A 13,719-nucleotide genomic window follows, 5' to 3' on the forward strand; every position below is an offset into this window, starting at 1 on the left:
TTCCCCGGGAACCCCCTTCCCCCCGCGCTCCATTTCCCCGCCGCACGCTCGCTCTCAGCCTGGGGTACCCCAGAGCTCCCCTCTCTCCCTCCTCCTAGTGTGGCCCGCTCCTGGGTGGGGTGCATTCCCCCCTCAGTTCTTAATCTCCTAGAGACTGGCTAGAATTTTCTTGTTCCTCCAAAACACCTAACTCCCATCACCATTGAGTACATCAGGCAGGAGGGAATGCAGGCCTTGTTTTTCTGCTGCTTTTCCCCTGTGCGGAGAAGGGGGGGCGGGGGGGCAAGGATTAATAGGGTTTGTATCTGGCCGGGTGAAGCCTGAGGGATGAAGGGTGGACAGTTCCCTTTTGAACCGGTCACTGCTGGCTGTCCTCTGGCCGCTGAGCCGGAATTCACCATTTGGGCTTAAGCTCTTTATCCTCTTTAGTGTTTTCAGGGAAAACTGGGCCAGAAAAGAAGTACCTTGAGAGCAATAGCAGTGGGTGGATTGATGGGGTGAGGTGCCCGGGAGGAAGAGCCCTGAGCTCCTTCCCTCCTGTCCAGGGGATGGACTGTGTCCTTGACCAGAAAGGGGGGGGGGGGGGGGGGGGGAGCAGCGAGAGGAAGGGCAACTGGCAGGCCCTTTCCCAGCCCCCAGGGAACCAGAACCCCATCCAGCAGGCTTCAACTTGGGGGCCAGCGGCGAGGGTCTTGGGGGCCTGCTCAGGACACTAACCTTTTTCTCCTCCCTCCCCCCCTACCCCAGGAGTGGGTCCCTCATCTTAGATTTCCCAGCGGAAAAACACCCCTGTGGCTTTCTTGGGCACCTGTCCCCATCCCCCTCCTAAGGGGAGGGGAAGCAGGCTTGTGTGGAGGGAGGGATTAGAGAGGTTTAGCGCTCCGCGGGGGAGCTTTGCTGAGAAGCTGGTAAGTCTGGTCGGAGAGCAGGCCTCGCAGTGGGAGGAGATGCAAACAATTTTAAGTGTTGGAAGGGGCCGTGCAGGTGTCAGAGGCACAGTTTTTCCTTCCCTGCCCGGGAACCTTTTCCCATGTTCCTCTCCGGGTCTGGTTACTGGGACTTGGATTAGAAGAGGCGTGAGGTTTGGGCCTCGCTGGCATCGGCCGTCAGATTGTCGGCCTGGCGCCTCCCCGCAGTTTATCTGGGAATTTCTTTGGCCAAGAGGCCCGGGGAACTGGCTTTTCATTCCTGCCCTTACTTTCTTGGCTGTTGGGATGCTGGAGCCGAGCCCGCTGGGCGTTGAATGAAAAGGCTCTTTTCTTTTTGAATCCACCGAACCTACAGCAACTCCAGGCGGAGACCACCAAGCCCCAGGAATACAGATTAAAGCCGCAGGGGCAGCGGGGTGGGAATGTGACCTTATCCATTCCCGTCCGCCGCCCTCAACGGGGAAGAACTCATTTGAAGCAGATCCTTAGTTCAGAGGTCATGGGAGGTGGTGGGGAGAAGGGGAGAAAGAGTTCAGCCTCTTGAGAAACCAAGACATGGATACGGTAGGGTGGTAAACCACGGCGCGTGGGCCTGACGAGTAGAATTTATATAAAATGTACTAGGCCGAGGGCGGGGGATGGGGCCATCCGCCACAGCGCGCATGTGCATCGGAAACTTTTCCATGGTTCGACCGTCGGCCAGCTCCCTTTACTGGGCATGCGTAGTTTGCCGGCCGAGCCTTCGCAAAGTGCGCAGGGAGGTGTAGTGTGCAGAGGAAGTAGGTCACTTGCTTCAAACCAGAGCGTGAGGTTTGTGGGGACTACAATTCCCAGAATGCAGAGCGCAACTTTGCTGCCGGTCTCTCCACTTACATTGGGGTTCAGTCAAGTCTTCCCGGCTTCGGAGGAACCGAGAGAGCCCTAGAAAATGCCCTCCTAGGCGGAAGGAACCTGACAGTCAGACTGGGGCTGTGCCAGCCTGTGTTTGGGGGTGATGGTGTGAGACAGGGGGGGGGGCGCTCAGTTGCCACAAGTCCTGGAACCTTTCAACCACACCCGCCCAACGGGGGGCTCCAGGACCGGTGGGATGGGTTTGTCCCTTGTCCCCCTGGAGCTCAGCTCTGACTCCCAGGCACCCATCCTATGACACCTACTGGCCTTGTCAATTTGGATGTTAAAGCTTCAGGTGCCTCAATATTTTTGTAGATTCTTATGGTTTGGGGAGCCTGGTGGGTTCCCCTGCCATCATCTCTCCTTTTCTCGTTTAAAACATAACTTTATCTTCTTAAAATTCTTCGTTTGTATTTTTGCTAGATGTTTTCTCTGGAATCCCATCACCACATCGTCTGCAGCCATCCTTTTCCCCCCATTTTTGTCCTTTTACACGCTTTTCTTTAAAACACAATTCAGCGCAGGATTAACTTTGTTGCTGAAAGCAAACTCGTGAAGGGGGTAAGATTCTAAAGATAAGACAGAATTTATTCTCACATTTACAACTTTTTGGTATATTGACAAAATGTAGATTTGCTGTTGTTAAACACAGCCTCCCCCCACCCCACCCCCATTTGCCACCTTTCTGACCTTCTGCCCCTGAGTCAAGGTTGGAAAAGTTCTTAGCGTCCTTTCCTGCTGCTTAACCCAAATCTACTTGTTCCTTTTATTGAAGGGTAGTTATTTCTAAGCTTTCTAATCTTACCGCATTCTATGAATATTTTATATACAAGCTCTAGAATTTGCCCATTGCCTAAAAAAAAAAATGGACAAACTCATCAGAGTGGTTATTTCTATCTTTAGTTAAAGACAAGACAGCACCAGGGCTTTAATCCTGTGTTCCATGAGCTTCTTGAAGTCAAAATTAGAGCCTGAGCTGATAGAGCAGAAAATATCAGTCTGGTTGTCTGGCATTTTTGTAAGGTTCCACCCCACAGCCATCTGGCTTAGCCTGTTCTCCAATTAAAGAGGCAAAGGTGGCATTATATATACTTCCTTATTCGTGCGGCAGCGTCACTGAGGTACAAATTGGTGTGCAGCTTAGGTTGCTGATGCTGCAGAAACTGGTTAGCTGGGCAGGGCTGATGACAGTGGTTCTATTGTACATTGAGGTGGGAGGCTTCTATCCCAGTGACTTTGGCCTGCATTTGAAATGCTCCCATTTTGAGGCTGAACAGTTTAGGGGAGGTTAACTTGAAAGGCAAATATGCACCCAAGTTAGAGAGGGCTAGGAAGGGGTAGGAGGCATACCCAAGGCTGTGTGTACCTTGAGAAGTGTCAGGTGCTGGATTCAGGTCTCTTTTGCTTTTCTGAAAACACTGTCTTTAATTAACTTCAGGCTCATTCTTGAGAACCAGGACCAACTTTCTTCACAATTTTTCAGTCTCCTCTGTGTTTGGACACGTCTAGTGGGCCACCACTGTGGCCCTTCCATACCGCTGTTCTTGAGTGGAGAACCAAGTTCCTGGTGGCTAGCTTTGCATCTGGTGATGAACTCAGGCCTCACAAACAGAAAGGCTCTTAATCTTCTACCGTTCTTCTTTCTCTGAAAACTAAAAGGACCCTGGAATTGTTCTGTAGTGACCATGAATAGACATTTGGAGCAACTTGGAGATTAAGTCTTTGTTGGAGGCTGGGATTGAGAGGAGATAAGGGTCCCCTGGAGCCTGGGCATCCCTGTGGAGGGCTTGAGAGAGGCATGCTGATGACACCTCTGATGACGCCCCACGTGACCCTCTGCCTCCTCAGACCTGAAATGAGGGCAGGACTAGACCCGGCCAGTGTGTATGATGCTCCAGACTGAGCCAGTGCATCTTCTCTGAGACTTGCCTCAGAGAGCTTTGCTTGAGGATTCAATCCTAAAAATGTCCCTGGGAGCCATGGCCCAGGTCTGAAAATTATAGGGAAATGAGTTAAGGCAAAGGGCTGAAAATGAGAAGGGATGTAGTTGAGGCAGGTGTTCAGAAAACTCGAGATCCTCACGCCTACAATTAGTCTCTGGATACTCTGTGCTGACCTAGAAGGGATTTTTATCAAATTCCAGCTCCAGATCGGTCACAGGACAGAAGATGCCCTTGACAGATCATGGATCAGTCTTGCCTCTGTGCTGAGCTCAGCAGCACAGTCTCACCCAGAGGTCTGGCTGGGAACATGTTCTGGCCTGGTTGGCCCTGGAAGGGGGTGGCCTTTTCAGTTCAGTTCACCCACAGCATGAGCCGGGAGCTGTCGTTTGGAGAAAGTGAGGAGAAGCTCACTGGGTCTTAGGACCTCACAGATCATCTTCCTGAGACATGAGGCTGGCCCAGAACTGGGGACTAAGCCTGTTTGACCTCTGTGCAATCTGGCTATGAGGGAGTCCCAAAATAACAATCTGAGTGTTCATCTTGGGCTGCCTCCGCTCCAGGGATCTCCAAACACTTGATAAATCTGATCCCGTGCCAAGGACAGGTGGTCACACTGTCCCTGGGAGACTGAGTGATGATGGATCCCCAGCTGGAAGCCGCAGGGTAATGGAAAATTCCTCCTCCCTGCCCTCCTCATCACTTACTCTCTCTAGCCCAAGCATGTCAAACATGCGGCCCGCTGGCCTTGAGTTTGACATGCTTGCTCTAGCCAGAAACTACAGAGATTCCCTCAGGCCACACTAGTGCTGCTGGTAAAGATCTGTTGGCCAGCAGGACCCTCTTTACCTCTCCTTTCCTCTGCTGCCCCAGGGCAGCTGCCATTAGCAGTGTCAGCAATTCTGTTTTTGGCCCAGGCCTCTGGTTCTGACAGGTTTTGACTTTTTCCTGGGGCTCATGCTCTCATCTCTATTCTTGGAGGCTCTCTGGATGGCAGTGCTTGCTTTGGTTACACTGTGCAATTCTGAAATCAGTTCTGCAAACCCAGAGTGAGCCAGAGCACACACATACCCAGGGAGCACAGCATGACAAATGGGATGTGACTGGAGTCCAAGCCCCCAGCGAAATGGTGGCAGTGCTGTTTCTTGTTCAGTGACCTGCATCCCTTCCGCTTAAGGAGGAAAACTAAAGATTATGAACTTAGACCTTGGCCTGTGATAACTTGGGGGCACAGTTTCACCAAGATACTACAGAGACCATTAGCAGGAGCCTTCCCTTCTCCAGCTAATTTAAGGGCTCGATATTTTTTTTTGGTGCCAGTCATCCAGTGGTCTGAATTCTCAGAATACTGGGAACTGCAGCAACCCTGTTTTCTTTAGAATTACTTAAAAGGGGAAAAAAGCTAATTTTATCAAGTACCTACTAAAAACCAGGTACTGTGTGAGGCAGTTTACATCCTTGAACGAACCTAATCTTCATGATAACCTCGTTGCTGATGAAACTAAGGCTCAGAACAAGCGACTTGCCCAGTCACACAAATAAAACTAGTCTGTGACCTGCAGTTGGTGTTTTTCTGTCTGTCCTTGGCCATGGGACCCTGGCTCTTGGCATGTTTACTCATGATGCCCCCTCTTGTTTCCCAGGGCCTTCTGGAGCCCAAGGCTGCCCACCTTCCATCTTCTGCCACTGTCCGTGGCTTGTGCACGTGCCCTGCACTGATTGTTTGCTTAGGAAAGCGCCATGCAGCTGGAGATCAAAGTGGCCCTGAACTTCATCATCTCCTACTTGTACAACAAGCTGCCCCGGCGCCGGGCAGACCTGTTTGGGGAGGAGCTAGAGCGGCTCTTAAAAAAGAAATATGAAGGCCACTGGTACCCTGACAAGCCACTGAAGGGTTCTGGCTTTCGCTGCGTCCACATTGGGGAGATAGTGGACCCTGTGGTGGAGCTGGCCGCCAAGCGGAGCGGCCTGGCGGTGGAGGATGTGCGGGCCAATGTGCCTGAGGAGCTGAGCGTCTGGATCGACCCTTTCGAGGTGTCCTACCAGATTGGTGAGAAGGGGGCTGTGAAAGTGCTATACCTGGATGACAGCGAGGGCTGTGTTGCCCCAGAGCTGGACAAGGAGATCAAGAGCAGCTTCAACCCTGATGCCCAGGTATTTGTGCCCATCGGCAGTCAGGACAGCTCCCTGTCCAACTCCCCTTCACCATCCTTTGGTCAATCTCCCAGCCCCACCTTCATTCCACGCTCCGCCCAACCCATCACTTTTACTACTGCCTCCTTCGCTGCCACCAAGTTTGGTTCCACCAAGATGAAGAAGGGCGGAGGGGCAGCCAGTGGTGGGAGCGTGGCCAGCGGGGGGGCAGGTGGCCAGCAGCCCCCCCCGCAGCAGCCTCGCCTGGTCCGCTCTCCCACCAACAACCTGCTGAAGCACAAGAGCCTCTCTCTGTCTATGCACTCACTGAACTTCATCGCCCCCAACCCGGCCCCGCAGTCCCAGCTCTCGCCCAATGCCAAGGAGTTCGTGTACAATGGCAGTGGCTCGCCCAGCCTCTTCTTTGATGGGGCCGATGGCCAGGGCAGCGGGGCCGGCACCTGCAACAGCAGCAGCTTCGACATGACCCAGGTGTTTGGAGGCGGTGCCAACAGCCTCTTCCTGGAGAAGACGCCCTTCGTGGAAGGCCTCAGCTACAACCTGAACACCATGCAGTATCCCAGCCAGCCGTTCCAGCCCGTCGTGCTGGCCAACTGACCACCCCCTGCCTGCGGGGCCAGGAGCACCCAAGACCACAGAAGAGAAAAAGGAAAGGAAAGGCCAAAAAAAGAGGAAAAGAAATATACGAAAATATTCCCAATCTTCTCACTCTCACTTCTAGAGAAAAGAGGCAGCCGAGGCACCTGAATCGTGTTTAACTCAGCCTCCTTGCTGTTTTCCTGCCTGCCTGTGATTGATTTGGTTGGTTTGGGGTTTGTTTTTCTGTTGTTTTTTCCTTACATGTAGTTTTCTATGTAACATCTTTAATTAGTGGCTCCCTGTGCTAAGAATGGTCCTGATGTGAATTGCTGCTCTCTCCCTTCCTTCCTTCCTTCCCTCCTTCACACACCTGGTTTAGGATCGGTGTGTGCCAGCTCACAAGAGCCACAGCTGGGGCCTGGCCCTCAGAACAGGGAGAGGCTGTCCCCTGTCACTGTATCCATCACCCAGCTAACCTCTCACTCAGCCATCCGACCTCAGCAGGCCTTGTGTCCTGCCACCCAAATAGGTCTGGCCCACGCCCCCGCTCCTCAGGCCTGGGTCACAGGGAGCTGCTGGCTGCCCGCTTGACACCCCCCCCGCCCGCCCCCCCGAGCTGACGTCTAACTCCAGGGAGGTTAGCCCTCTGTTGGAATTCCTTTCCTCTCTGCCCTGTGGCCCGCGCACCACCGTTCCCACCTGGCGTCCCAGACTGCACCGTGGCCTGGAGACACGGCCGTTGGCATGTGTGGCCTCTCAGGCAGCCTTTTCTCCCCTGGGCCTGTGAGGTGTGAATAGGGAGGTGGGGGCCAGCATGTGGTGATTGGCTATCCTACTTTAAAGAATTCCAAGCCATTGAAACTCCCCCCGGCCCGTCCGCCCCCCATGTGATTCTGGGTTGTAGCAAATGCTTGTTTATATTTGAGGTGGGGGGATAGGCCAGGGCGGTTGTCAGGCCTTTTGTCGGGTGGGTCACATGGTGGGTGAGACTGGCTGAGCCTGAGACACTCCCAGGGGAAAGCACTGCAGGAGGAACTGGCTTCCGGACTGCAGAGGGGTCTGCACTTTTGTATTTGACCAAAAAAAGGGGGGGAGGGTAGCTGTGAGGGGCTGAGGGGAATACCCAGCTTCTGATGCCTAAGAGAAGTCCCGGGACCCTCCTGTTGTATGACTAGCCCAGGGTGGGAGCTGCTCACCTAAGCACCCTGGGGTGGGAATTCTGAATCAGTGCCTGTAGTGGGCAGCCCTGAGCCTTGAATTGAGACTTTTGGGTCCTTTGGCTGTAGATGTTGTCGTGCACTTCTGCCCCTGCCTGCTTGGGAACATTTTGGTACCTCTTGCCCATCCCCTCTCACTGCCCAACCTAACCCACTGGCCTTGATGCCAGAGGAGTGGTCTGGGCAGCCAGGCTTAGCCACGGAAGCTGGGGCATTTGGGTATAGAAAAGCATTTGCTCCCCACCTCTGCCAGAAGAGCTGTTTCTCCAACCCAACCGTAGTGGGCCAGCTTCCATGCCGTGATGCTTTGGCAAGTGGGGCACACGGCATCAGGCCCCCATCACTGGAAAGTTCCAAAGCCCTCGGCACCCCACCCCATCCTCCCCAGCGACCCAAGTGGGCAACTGCTCTGGCAGTGGGTCCAGCCCAGATAGACACTGCCAGCCTTCCCCGCACTGGGCACCAGCTCTACCTCCCCCAGCAGGGCAGTGCCCTGCCTCCTCAGCCCAGCACCATCTGTCCCCTTAGACTCCTCAGGGGCCAGCCCAATCTGGGCCACCCTCTCTCCCCAGCCCTTGGCTCCCACACAGGTGACAGGCCCAGGCAGGTTGCTGCTCCCTGGGAAAGGTTGGATGCTGCCTTATGCCCCGTCCCCGCTCCCTCCTCCCAAACTCACGCACACAGGTACCCCCCCATACCTGGTCAGCTTGTTTTCTCGCCACATGTAGGGAGAGGGCGAGACCAACCCCTTAGTGTCTTGAAATACGAAGAAAAATGTGTGTTCAGGAGCATGACTCCAGTGCTGGGCTCTTAGGCCCAGTTCAGTCTGTCTTGTCTCAAATCTAGGCATTTTTGCTTCAAATTTTTTTTATTTTAAGAAAACAGAAATCTGCACTAATTTACCTGGTTTGGTAGGAAAACTTTTTTTTTTATTTTTTACATTTTTTGGTGTCCGTTTGTATTGAATAATTTGCTACATTTGTAAAATGTAAGAGGTATATATAATATATGTATATTTCTAACGTAAAATGTAATTTTTTTCTTTTCAAGATTTTTTCTTAAAAAGAGGAGAGAAACAAAGATATTTTTTCAGGAAAAACAAACTTTAAAATAAAAAAGAGGAGAATAAAACCTTTTTCTCCCCTTTCCCCATCCTCTATCTACCCCTCTTTCCAGGAACAAATCAAAAGGTGGATCATCTTGTAAAGAGTGTAAACTTTTAGTCCAGAATGATGTATTTTTCTCAATGCAGTGAGCTCTAGATTCTCTAGTTTGACCCTTAGGGATGGGAAGGGGGCATTGAGGCAATGTGGAGAGGGGCTTGGGGAGCAGGGCAATGAACTTGTTTTCTTTAGTGAAGGAGGAATACAATCAGCGTTTTGTATTCAGAATGTTGTGCAATATTTTGGAATGGGACATTGGTGTGTTTAGAGATTTAGTTTAAAAAACAAAACAAAAAGATTGATCAAATCTGTACAGTTTATATTGTTCCAGATTTTTTTAAGTTTGTATTAAAAGCATGATATATAATAGCCTTCTGCTTGCTCCTGGCTTGTTTTGTTTCTGGTCCCCGATTTGGGATGGAGAGAGTGGGAGTGACACAGCCCCTTTGGTTTCAAGAAACACTCACTCATCCTCACTTGATCCCTAGGTGGGCATAAGTGTCACAGGTTCCTTTTTTACCACCTGCCCCATCAGCACAGGACACCACAGAGGGCCCACTCCCACGGGTCCTTGCCCACATCGGACACAGGCTCCAGGAGGGTGACAAGTACCCCAGCTCCCTCGCTCAGATGGTGGAGCCAGGCCTGGAAGCAGAGTCTTGAGAACAGGGTGGTGCCTTTCTGTGGCTCTGAGGAACAGCCTCTTCCTTGGAGGCTGAAGGAGGGCTCGGCCTCCAGCCACCTCTGGCTCTAGCATTTGCCGGCTCCAGACCGCTAGGCCTTTAGGAGTGGGCACAGATGAGAGCCCACCTCAGTCAGGTTCTGTCCCCACGCCTGGTGCTTGGACTCTTGGCTCTTATCTTGCTGGGTAAGTCTGGAGCTGGAGCTGCTTTAGGGGTGAGAGGGCCCACCTGAGCGTGGGGCTGGGGCTCAGCCGCCTCCCCCTCCCAGGGCCCTGTTAATGCTGCTCATGGTTGGGGAGGGTACAGACAACCGCCTTCCCAGCAGGGATTCACACCAGCCCCTAAAGGCCCCTGGGTTGAAGAGAGCAGCCAGGTATTCCTTGAATCCCATCTCACCCTCACTATCTCCACAATACCACTGAGAAATGGGCTGCAAGTTAGATTACTCACTAACTTCACACAGCTAGGAAGTGGGGAGGCAGAGATGCTGACCTGTGTATGGCTGTTTTCATGTATAAACCTAACAGCTGTGGAAAAGTGCCACTGGGGGCTGCATGGAAGAGCCGACTGCAGCCTCCAGGCTGGACAACGAGCAAGCAGCACTGGGCATCTGTGAGACAGGGTCTCCTCATGCCTCCCCTCCCCAAACAGGCCCAAACTGGTCCCTCCCCTCCCAAGCATGTGACTTGGGCCTAGAACTTCTCAGGCCAAACACGCAACCTCTGCATGTCCAGCCCCTTGATGTCCAGCCCCTCCATGAGCCAGTCCCGCTACAGTGTGTCGAGCAGAGAGAGGCCCTGGTCCAGGGTGACTGCCGGACCTAAGGCCACTCTCAGGGGTCTCACTTTCCTCTATCCTGCCAGGGAGAAGCCCACCCTGTCCCTAGATCCCTGTGTCCAAGCTGCTGGCCCACCTGTGGGCCCCAGGGCCCCTTGCATGCATTCCTGTTTATATATATAAAAGCCCAGTGACCGAACAGCGGAACAACCAGAACGACCAGTGGCTGTGATGCGCACTGCTGCAGCCAGCCAGCCTGATCTGGGCCCCAATTGGCACCCCTCCCCCACAACCGGCCCGGCCTGATGGACTTCCATCGGGGCGGGCCAGCCGGACCCCAGCCATGCACGAATTCGTGCACCAGGCCTCTAGTGTTAATATAAGTAACGCACCGAGCTTAAGTGCTTTATCTGCCCTGGAAGCACAGGTGGGACAGCAGTTACAGGACAGGTGTGCACAGGGGGCCTGAGTGTCTAGGATCAGGAGGCGAAGGAGAAGTAGGAGTTGGCCAGGAAGGAGAAAGCCAGGCCAAGGCCCCTCCCTCCCCAGGGAACCTGTCAGGAGGACGCCCTTCAGCGAAGAGTGTGGACTCTGCTTTCTCAGAAGACTCAGGTTTGAGTCCCACCCTGACCATTCCCTAGCTGGGTGACCTCAAGCAAACCACTTCGCCTACTCTGTCACCTCATTTCTTTCACCTCTGACATGGGGATAATAACTGTATTTACTTGTGAAATTAAATGAAACAATGAATGGGAAATGCTGAGCGCAGTGGCTGGCCCAGAGTAAACAACAAGTAGCATTTCCATCATCAGGGTCATTATTGTTCATCTGCAAATGCCAATGGCCAACCCAGACCAGGATGTGTCCTCACATCAGCAAACAGGCCAAAACCCAACCCTGCCAGCAGCTAGGCCAGGCTGGGGCGGGAGAGAAAGCCATTCTCCGAGCCGCAGAGCCTCGGCTGGCTCCCACTCTGCTCTGCCGCCCTGCGAGGCTGCTTGTCCCCTGCAAGACAGCGCCCCGGAAAGTATGCTGATCTCTGATCCACACTCCTCCTCTCCAGGGGCCCAGCCCGAGGCCTGGGAATGGGATGGGCCCTCCATGTGTGTCCCGAAACCTCCTGGGAGTCTTTCCCTGGAGAGGCAGATGGGCGGGTGGGGTGAGTCACGGGGGCAGGACAACCCTGCTCTGTTCCTCACTGTCTGCCCGCCTCAGTGCCCGCCCGTAAGCCAAGGGATGCCACTGTCTGGTCTCCGCCACGGTCATCCTCCCCTGAGTGATTCAGTGGGTGGAGGGCACACTCTCACCCTCCCTCGTCCTTTTCCTGGGCCTGGCGAGTTTAGCCAAGTCCTGCCTGGGCAGGGCTACGGACAGGCTGGGACCGGCCAGGAAGTCTCCAAGTCCCTGGGCACGAGGCACCTGCTGGTCTGCTGGTTTTTAATTTAGGGAATTTCACAGCCAGCAAGAGAAGTCCTCACACTGTCACTTTCTGTGCAACTTCAAACACCTCTCTCCCCTCTTGACATCTCCCCCATTTGTAAGAGGGACATTGGGGCTAGGCTCGGCCCCTATCTAGCTGGGCCACTGGCCTAGTCCCTGGGCCAGCTCCTCTTCCTGCCCCCCTGGCTCCCAAGACCTGGTGAGGACCGGGGAGGACCCCGAGCTGTGGCACCTCCCCCGGGAGGACCCTGGGGCCCACAAGCTGTGGCCCTTGTACTGGCAGAGAACTCCGCAGGTACAAGGGCCTGGTCAGAATCCTGTGGGCTGTGGCCGTGCTGCACAAGTCCAGGCAGGAGGAGAAGCCTGGCCCAGCCACAGGGACATGGGTCCTACAGTGGCTCTGCCCTGATTTACTATATTCAACATTCAACATGGAGCCCCTGTCAGCACCAGACACCGTTCTAGGTGTGAGGAAAGTGCGGGCAGACAGCAGACAAAATCCCTGCTCCCCTGGAAATGATGTTCTGTTAACCACAAGCGAGAAAATGTTAGACAGTGAGGATGTGCCGTTAAGACCATCGCAACTGGCGATGCCAGCTAGGGACCAGGCAGTCCCTTTGCACTGGGCAGATGGGGGCAGGGGGCCGCCTCAAGGAGGGGGCTTTCAACCTGTGCTCTGAATTACATGGGAATGAGCAGAGACAGCGGGGCGGGGGGAGCGGGGACAGCCACTTCCACAGGCAGGCAAGGCAGAAGCCAGCATGGCGTGCTCAGGGAGTGAAAGGCTAGCAAGCAGGAGGCGAGTAGCACAAGATGAGGTTGTGGGAGTTCTCAGGGCCTCACCGTGGGCCGCGTAGCCCAGGTGGCAAGTTGGGATTTTATCTTTTATATATATATATATGTTTTTATTGATTTCAGAGAGAGGAAAGGAGAGGGAGAGAAGGATAGAAACATCAATGATGAGAATCATTGGCCAGCTGCCTTCTGTATGCTCCCTACTGGGGATAGAGCCTGTAACCCAGGCATGTGCCCTGATGGAATCAAACTGTGACCTCTTGGTTTATAGGTCGACACTCAACCACTGAGCCACACCGGCTGGGCTGGAATTTTATTGTAAACATGAAAATTAAGTTTCTCACACCCAGGTTGCCTCATCTGTGGTTAGGGGCAAGAGATTGAGAGTGTTCTCACTCAACAAACCTTCCATCAACAAACCTTTGTGGGGCCCCTCCTTGTGCCAGGCCCTGAGCTGGGCCCTGGGCCTGAGCCTGCTTCAGGAGTGGGGGTGCTTCTAGTGGCAGAAGACTGGGGCAGGTCCTTATGCTCAGGCCCATGTCAGAAGCAAGCCTAGAGACCCCGAGTGCCTGCAGGAGGCTCCGACCCAGCCCAGGAAGGCTCCTCAGAGGGCAGGTGGAAGCTGGAGTGTGAGGAGTGATGGCACAGCACACAGGCCAAGTCCTTTAGGCAGGGCAGCAAGATGACACCTGGACTCCGGGGGTCCTGGGGGTCAGCTGGGAGGGGGCAGAGAAACTAGACTCAGAGGAGTGAGGTGGGCAAGCCACGGGCACCGCAAGTGTCGATAACCCCTTCAAGAAGCCACAGATTTATCCAGAAGGCAGAAATGTCAAAGTATACAACCTCTAAAAAAGGGAATCTGTGTGTTCTTGAATGAGGCAAAGATTTCTTAGCTATGACTCCAAAAGAATGATCCATAAAAGAAAAATAACTGGTAAATTGGGACTTTATCAAAAGAAAAAAAAAGGAAAAAACTTCCCTTAGACACTGTTAAAAGGTGAAAACCAAGTCACAGACTGGGAGAAAATATTTGTAAATTATATATCTGATAAAAAGGCTTATATCCAGAATGTATAAAGAACTTCCAGAACTCAATTATCCTATATATAATCCTATATAATAAAAGGGTACTATGCAAATTGGCATGATGC

At 53.3% G+C, this 13,719-nt stretch overlaps 1 protein-coding gene across 1 annotated transcript; it reads left to right on the forward strand.

Moving 5' to 3' along the window:
- Positions 1 to 1,931: 1,931 nt before the first annotated feature.
- On the forward strand, positions 1,932 to 9,243 carry TOB2 (transducer of ERBB2, 2). The gene is made up of 2 exons (XM_006775967.2): positions 1,932 to 4,426; positions 5,404 to 9,243. The coding sequence occupies exon 2, from the start codon at positions 5,501 to 5,503 to the stop codon at positions 6,509 to 6,511; it is 1,011 nt and encodes a 336-aa protein (XP_006776030.1). The 5' UTR covers positions 1,932 to 4,426; positions 5,404 to 5,500; the 3' UTR covers positions 6,512 to 9,243.
- The last annotated feature ends 4,476 nt before the right edge of the window (positions 9,244 to 13,719 follow it).

This window comes from Myotis davidii, unplaced genomic scaffold (assembly GCF_000327345.1).
Source record: "Myotis davidii unplaced genomic scaffold, ASM32734v1 scaffold428, whole genome shotgun sequence".
NCBI classification, from domain to species: Eukaryota; Metazoa; Chordata; class Mammalia; order Chiroptera; family Vespertilionidae; genus Myotis; species Myotis davidii.